Genomic DNA, 7967 nt, shown 5'->3' on the forward strand with positions numbered 1-7967 from the left:
ATGCTAAACATCAAACTTGAAGCGCCAAATGCTAGCTTTCTAACAAGCTATGACTCATAAATTTTCATGCAACAAATAAGGATATATGATGAAAACACAGAATAGTAGCATAGATGCAAAACACTAGATAAAACTCTGGTCTTATCCAGATGTCAGAAATTTGTTAGCAATTTTCATGGCCTAACGTGGATGATTCAGGTAAAATGGTAAACAACAAACGTGAAGGGAGGGGGGGGGGTGATCTCAGCTTTCCAAAAAGCTTAAGATCACTCGATTTGGACCAGTATCTAGGGAGATATGGTCGAAAGACTGAGACTGTGTCAAGCAGACCCGAGTGCAGAAATGACTTCCTTAGCAGAAAACAAGATTCAGCAAAACCCAAAAATATACATTAACAAAATGAGTTTCAGAACAACCAAATCCACATGAACAATATCATTAACACTTTGGAAATATTCTCACAGTCTATAACAAGACAGCTAACAGACGATGTCAACAAATATGCAACGAACACAAGATCAAAGGTAACAAGTTCAGAAAATGTTATCTTGTTGCAACCAACAAGAACGAAGAACACTTTAACACTTCCACAAGTTCAGCCAATGTTTAAGCATAGCAGCCCTCACGTCTTCAACAACAAACACGCCTCAGCCTTTCCCTTCTCACTATTTCTAGATTTTTTTTTCAAAAGAGATGAACAACCTTCCTGCTGGAGGCCCCCTCTTGGGCTCTTAAACTCCAAAATAGTTGTGTCATAATATAAGGGGAGGGCCTTTTCAAGGCTGCCTCCAAAATTAGCCTCTCACAATGCTAAGTTTGAGGGAGCATTTTCCAATTTCTCAAAAACTAATTTGACTTCTGAGTCAAACTAGAATTTCAAATGAAGTTTAAAATGGTTCTCCAAAAGTGGCGCCACCTAGGGTCTTATATGGGTTTGGATCTTGGGCAAGATCCAAACACTATGAACCCATCCCTTAAACAAAATTGCATTAAAATAAAATGCAAATAAAAAATAAAAACTACCCTGGATCCCCATACACACTCTAGTACCACAAAAGAAATCCTACAAGGTACTAGAACTATCCGGATTCGTAGAATCGAGCACCTAAAAATATAAAATAAAAAATTAATATGATTCCTTAATTTGACAAAATAGAATCAAAAAATAAAAATACAATCTTTGAGAAGATAAATGCAAAATATCTCAGAAATTGAAATATGACATTCAAAATGGATTTGGGTTCTTTAAAATCCAATTGGACTCAGATAGTCCTGCACGATTGGATATGCAACGGATCACATCCTGGATCGAGTATGATGAGTTGGATTTGGATCCAACTTGTCTTCAATGTTCGGATCTTCAGGATGCTTTGGATCAGATAGCTCAACTTTATGAAAATAAACTCAATGATGGCAACTCATATGCAACATGAGTTGGTCCTGCAAATGCATGGGTGAATTTAAAGGTTAAAAACGATAAGTTTTACAAATATTAATCGTCTCAACTAGCTCTTGACGTTACCTACTTTTAGGGTTATTTTCCATGTTTTTTATTGATCTCATAAAATACTTAGTCAAAATCTCATAGTTTTTGAATTTAAAAACCATGTAAAAACATAGTTGGATAGGTTATGGGGAAAGGTCAAAATGGATCTTATGTGAATTATGAGTAGGTCAAGATTGATAAATGGGTTGGTCAATGGTCGATTTTAGACTTGGGGTTTAAAATCATCTCAAGTTTTAAAAAGAATGGTAGAAAACCAAACCAAATCGAACCAGACCTAGGTTAATTGGACAATCAAGGCTATACTTTGGTCAAATTCATCTAGAACCAGGGTCACAGTCAAAGGTCAACAGAAAAGACCAACTCATGGACCGTTTGACCATAAATATCCATTGCAAGACGCTGGGCAGGTTTTGGTCAAAGCTCAAAACAAATTCCATGTAATATATGATTTGGTCAAAGTTCATAAATGGGTTAGTCAACGGTCAATTTTAGACTTGGAGATTAAAATCGTTCCAAGTTATAAAAAAGAATGGTCAAAGACCAAAGCAAACCGAAATTCATATCTGACTTTGAATCAAAAGTTTAAAATTCAAGATCCAAATCCAAACTCCAAAGTTAAAGTTTGATCCAAGGTCTATAGTTCAATGTTCAAATTGATATGCCCACAATGTTCATAAATGGGTTGGTCAAAGGTCGATTTTAGACTCGGGGTTTAAAATCACCTCAAGTTTTAGAAAGAATTTTCAAAGGCCATACCAAATGAGATCGGACCTAGGTCAAATGGATAATCAAGGCCATACTGATGTCAAATCCATCCAAAACAAAGGTCACAATCAAAGGTCAACAAGAAAGGGCAGCTCATGAACCATTTGACCATTGGGCAGGTTTTGGTCAAAGGTCAAAATGGATCCGGTGTAAATTATGACTGGGTCAAAGTTTATAAATGGGATGGTCAACAATCAGCTTTAGACCTGGGATTAAAATCGTTCCAAGTTATAAAAAGAATGGTGAAAGACCAAACCAAATCAGATCAAAACCAAAACCAAAACCAAAATCTAAATATGAATCCAAATCCAATGTTGAAGATCCCAAATTCAAATTTCAAAATCCAAAGTTCAATATCCAAGGTCCAAGATTCCATGTTCAAAGTTCAAATTGATATGCCCCCATAGTTTTGATACAATACCCCATCAAAATCTAGCTTGAGAACAGGTGATCTAAAACCGCAGAGGGTGACAAGATTCACTAGATAACAATGGAATTGGCATCTATTGAGGTTAGTGGAATCTTGTGCCACAAACCCTAGGGCGTCATGGTCCCCCTCATGTTGTCATAGCGGTTGGATGGTGAAAAGAGCTGTACGTCCCAACTAAATAGCGCCCCTCGAAGGGTGCAAGCATATCAAGTATGTGTTGTTTTCAACATTTGAAGTATAAAAGTAAGATCCCAACATTCATTTGAATTGGATTTAAGTTTGCCTTATCAGATTTTTCTTAGGAGCCAATCGAAGTCATATATAATTTTATACCTGGCTGATACCATTCTATCTAACTGACTTTATACGTACCAAAATTCATTTCATACTTAACCCATTTTTATACTCAACCCAAATGGTTAGGTACCGTGTATATTTTTGAAGAACCAATTGAGTTCGTGATCAAATGGTTATGCCTTGGTATAAGTTTCACTAGAATATATAGCTAGATTACATAGCAATGTATTTTACAATAAATACTCACAACATTCAAAAGCTTATAAAAATCATTATTCTAAAAGGACATAAACATATAAAGATGAACAATGCATTACTTAGAACGGGCATCCCTACAATTTGAAACCCTGTTTTCATCGGTTTGGAATTTGGATCACCTTAGACACAAAGGCTGCTTGTCCTGGTTGAGCACATGGACATGGTACTATTTCCCAACTCCTTGGACTTTGTTTCATTTTGATTCTTTTCTTGGCGAGCGGACAATAGGACGATGCTTCCCTGAACGTTCCTCCTGAGTGTGACAGGGAGGGTCAATAACGCACGGCACGCGTCTTCTCGATCCACGTTTCGTCTTTCAATTGAAAGTGGGCGGGCTAACCGTTCCCCTTATTTTGAAATTCAAAAGAGAAACGGCTAATAATCCCCCGTCCCATACTCCCCCATTCCCTCTCTTGCACTAAAAAAAAATTAACCCAACATTCCCCCCACGCCATCATTTCCCTTCTCTCAGATAATCTTCAGAGAAATTAAAGCACTGAGAGAGGGAGAAATCTAAGTTTTCACCCAAAATGGGTGCTTCAGGAAAATGGCTGAAATCTCTGATTGGAAGCAAGAAATGTGAAAAGGATGACCAGGTATTCATCTCTCTCTCTCTCTCTCAGTGGACAGTTGTCATGGAAATTTGTTGGTTGTTTTCTGTTGGGGGTTTGAGGGCTTTCAGTGTTTTAGCTCTGCCGTTTGGTTGGTTGTGCAGGAGAAACTGGGGAGCAGAGGGAGTCGGAAATGGAAGATCTGGAAGAGCCGGTCCTCGTCGTCGAGGGCACCGTCAGAGGCGTCTGACTGCTCGCCCACGGTGGCAGAAGATGTTTACAATGCGGTGATTGCGACGATTGCCCGAGCACCCGCCAAGGATTTTAGGGTAGTCAGAGAAGAGTGGGCGGCGATTCGCATACAGACAGCATTTCGGGGTTTTCTGGTATAGCGATCCCTCAAAGTTGTTGCCTTTCACTTTTTTTTTTTTTACTATGCTAGAAAGTCACTTTTCAGTTTTAGTTTTTGGGGTTTATTGTAGCTTAGGAGAAAAATTCCACACTTACTGTAGTTTCACCTGGCTTTCTTAACGTTGTCTAGATGACTGCAAGGTGATGTCCTACTTAAACTATGTGTAATCTAATGCTGTATAGATGGCTGGAAGGTGTTCACATACCTATCCTGAAAATATGACTTCTTGTAATGATCTAAATGGCTACAAGTAAAGATTAAACTTCCAGATAAAAATTTGACAAAAGATGTGCAAAGATTTTATCCTTTGTATTTCAAATGTAATATTAGAGATTATAAGCAAATTAACCCTAGGATTTTGAATTTTCATGTTCAGGCTAGAAGGGCATTGAGAGCTCTTAAGGCTGTTGTTCGTCTCCAAGCCGTTTTCAGGGGCCGTCGAGTGCGGAAACAGGCTGCTGTTACTCTCAGATGCATGCAGGCGCTTGTGAGGGTGCAGGCACGTGTGAGGGCCCGACGCGTGAGGATGTCCCTTGAGGGGCAGGCTGTACAAAAAATGTTGGATGAATGCCGCACTGAAAAGAATCCTTTGAAACAAGCAGAGGTGCCACGTTTGTTTTATGCTTATCCTGTTTGAAATATTCAGATTTCATGCATCTGAATATTTTTACTTGAGGTCTAGAAATATAATGCTGGGCTAATATTTAGTGTCATCCATTTGTGTTAACACATGAGCTCTGTTCATCACTATAAATTCAGCAACATGGCATGTAAGACATGAAGTAAATTAGAAACCAACTCTGCTAATACTTATGACTTAATGGTTATCTTTCTGTACACAAGCTGAATAACTTTGTTAACCTATGATTTGTCTCTTTTGTTGCATGAAACTGTTCTTCAACGAATCTATACACGCAGTGACTTGGCTGATTTTCATTTTTCTGAAGGGATTAAATTGAAATTGTATTCTAGCTGTAAGAAAAAACAAGAATCTGTTTCTTGAGAACTTCATTCTATTGGTTTTTAATCATTGAAATGTTTTGATATGGGAGTTTGGATCTTTTGTAAAGGGCCTCGGGGAGAACCTTTCCTATTGCCAACATAAAAGTATCAACTGAAATATGTGATTGATGGAATTTGAGGAACTAGTTTGCTTTGCTTAGCTGAATGTGTGATTGGATTTTTTTTTTAAATCTTGTCACCAAGATTGATGTTATATGTTTTTCAAGGTTACATTAACACATATTTCTGATTTGCTGGCAGGAAGGATGGTGTGACAGACAAGGAACCCTTGAGGAGATCAAAGCAAACCTACAAATGAGGCAAGAGGGGGCCATAAAAAGGGAAAGAGCTCTTGCTTACTCCCTCTCCCAACAGGTATGATCACAGTCTAGATCTCTACTTTTCCAATGTTATGTTGTTTAACCTAATGTTTCCTTCATGCATCTTCCAGTTGTGGAGGTCAAATTCAAATTGCGATACAAACCCAAAGATGAATAGCATACCAAATTTATCAGTTTACAACCTTAAACATGAGCCAGACAGAGGCGGCTGGGGATGGAGTTGGCTAGAGCGTTGGATGGCTGCCAAACCATGGGAAAGCAGATTAATGGAGCAGTCAATTACGGATTCAGTTAGCACCCCTCGCACTAGAACCTGCATCGATCACACTTTAACACGGTCGAAGCATAATGATGAAAACACAGAGGATCTTCCTAAACAAAAATATTACACAGAAAGGCTTACGAAACAAAAAGATCTTGGGTCGGTTGCAGTTCGAAGGAACAATATCAGTACAAGGATCTCTGCTAAACCTCCAGCTGTTTTGTCTAATGCACATCGTTCAAGTGCTCGATCTTCATCTAGCCCAAGTTCTGAACTCAGATATGAGGAAAGCTCTGCTTCTTCTCCGGCAACCACATCCACTCCCATATCGGGCAAGACTCACACAGCATCAGAAGAAAGCAGCATCAGTAGACCCAGTTACATGAATTTGACAGAGTCAATGAAAGCGAAGCAGAAGTCATGTACTTCTCATAGAATACGTAGACAAGCCTCTGATGATTTTCAGCAATACACGAAATCTTCTCTTGCTAATGGAGATTCAACACATTGGCTGGTCTGAAAATTTGATGAAGCAAAGTGAAAGGGGATCTGTTCGAGTTAGGGACAAAGGTTATTATCGCTATGGTGATGACTGATCCATGTACAAGTTTGGAGGTTCAACTGCTTGTTGTCATGTAAGGCTTTGTAACGGCTGTTATTATCAAAGTATGCAGCGTCCTGAAAGCATACTTGAATGTTTCACTTATGAATGCAGTTTTCTGTTAATCTCTTTCTGATCTGTTTCCACTTTGTAGACATAAAGTTGACTAAGTTCATATTTGGTGGAGGGGACAAGGCAACCGACATTTTCATCAATGCAAATTTCCTTGTATCTTAAATGCCCTTGACATTTTTTGATAGGCAAATACCCTTTATTTTGCTCCCTCTATGCGTTTAGATAAAAACTATTGGTACTAGCAAAAAAAGTAGTGCAAGATCTACTGACTCAATATCGTTTGCCATATCCGACTCCAAATTCTTGCCACCATGAGGTTTTTCATACTGCTGCAAACAGGCCACAGACAATAACCCATTGTTTGCCGATACCAGGAGGCACATTTGGATATCAAAAAATGACCTTTACTACAAAAATGATACGTTTCTTTAAAGACTTTGAAATTTCAAAAATCCTTTTGATGTTCAAAATCATAAATACTGTTATTTTTAAAACTTTTTTAGCCTTTGCACTTATGATTTTCGATGCGAATTCCCTTTATATGCAAATTTTCTTCGTCTTCACCATAAACACTTAATATCCATCATCCAGTCAAAAACTAGTCTTCGGTCGATCTCCTGATGGTGTTGGTATGATGGATTTTGCCACGGTTGGAGGAACCACTACTTGGAGGCAGAGAATGTCTTGTGTTTTCTGATGGAAACTCCAACTTTGAAACCTCGTAAATACCTGAGTTATGGTGCATTTAAAAAATTTCAAATTCGCATAAAATAAGTGCGAACAAACTTTCTTTTAAATTCAAACCGACAAACATCACAAATACTTGAGTTATCTCGCATAAAAAATGTTATAACATTGCATAAAAAATCTGTGAAATTTATTTTTAACTCGAACCGATAAACCTTAGAAATACTTGAGTTACCTCGCGTAAACAATTTATGAAATTCACATAAAATAAGTGCGAATGAACTTTCTTTTAAACTCTCGAACCTCTAAACATTCAAATACCCGAGTTACTTCACATAATTTTTTTTTTAAATTCGCATAAAAAATCTACGAAATTTCTTTTAAACTTGAATCGACAAACTGCACAAATACCTGAGTTACTTCACATAAAAAATGTAATAATGTCACATAAAAAATTTACAAAATTTCTTTTAAACTCGAACCTTCAAACTGTGCAAATACCTGAGTTACTTTACAAAAAAATTCAAAAAATGCGCATAAAAAAGCTATGAAATTTCTTTTAAACTTAAACTTCCAAGCTGCATAAATACTTGAGTTACCACGTATAAAAAATATAATAACATCACATAAAAAATGTGCAAAATTTATTTTTAATTCGAACCGACAAACCTCACAAATACTTGAGTTACCTTGCATAAATAATTTATGGAATTCGCATAAAATAAGTGCAATAAAACTTTCTTTTAAACTCTTGAACTCCAAACATCACAAATACCTGA

At 37.4% G+C, this 7967-nt stretch overlaps 1 protein-coding gene across 1 annotated transcript; it reads left to right on the top strand.

Moving 5' to 3' along the window:
* The first annotated feature begins 3787 nt into the window (after positions 1-3787).
* On the top strand, positions 3788-6525 carry IQD6 (IQ-domain 6). The gene is made up of 5 exons (XM_089982709.1): positions 3788-3853; positions 3973-4194; positions 4597-4824; positions 5484-5597; positions 5674-6525. The coding sequence occupies exons 1-5, from the start codon at positions 3788-3790 to the stop codon at positions 6343-6345; spliced, it is 1302 nt and encodes a 433-aa protein (XP_089838835.1). The 3' UTR covers positions 6346-6525.
* Positions 6526-7967: the final 1442 nt, after the last annotated feature.

Source organism: Nuphar pumila, chromosome 12 (genome assembly GCF_984573655.1).
Source record: "Nuphar pumila chromosome 12, dmNupPumi1.hap1.1, whole genome shotgun sequence".
Classification (NCBI taxonomy): domain Eukaryota; kingdom Viridiplantae; phylum Streptophyta; class Magnoliopsida; order Nymphaeales; family Nymphaeaceae; genus Nuphar; species Nuphar pumila.

What these genes read in the sequence shown, in the direction of transcription:
- IQD6 (XM_089982709.1), top strand. Translation starts at nt 3,788, where the DNA reads ATGGGTGCTTCAGGAAAATGGCTGAAATCTCTGATTGGAAGCAAGAAA. An exon ending in AATGTGAAAAGGATGACCAG is followed by an intron (nt 3,854 to 3,972) that starts GTATTCATCTCT and finishes TTGGTTGTGCAG; the next exon opens with GAGAAACTGGGGAGCAGAGG. An exon ending in CAGCATTTCGGGGTTTTCTG is followed by an intron (nt 4,195 to 4,596) that starts GTATAGCGATCC and finishes TTTCATGTTCAG; the next exon opens with GCTAGAAGGGCATTGAGAGC.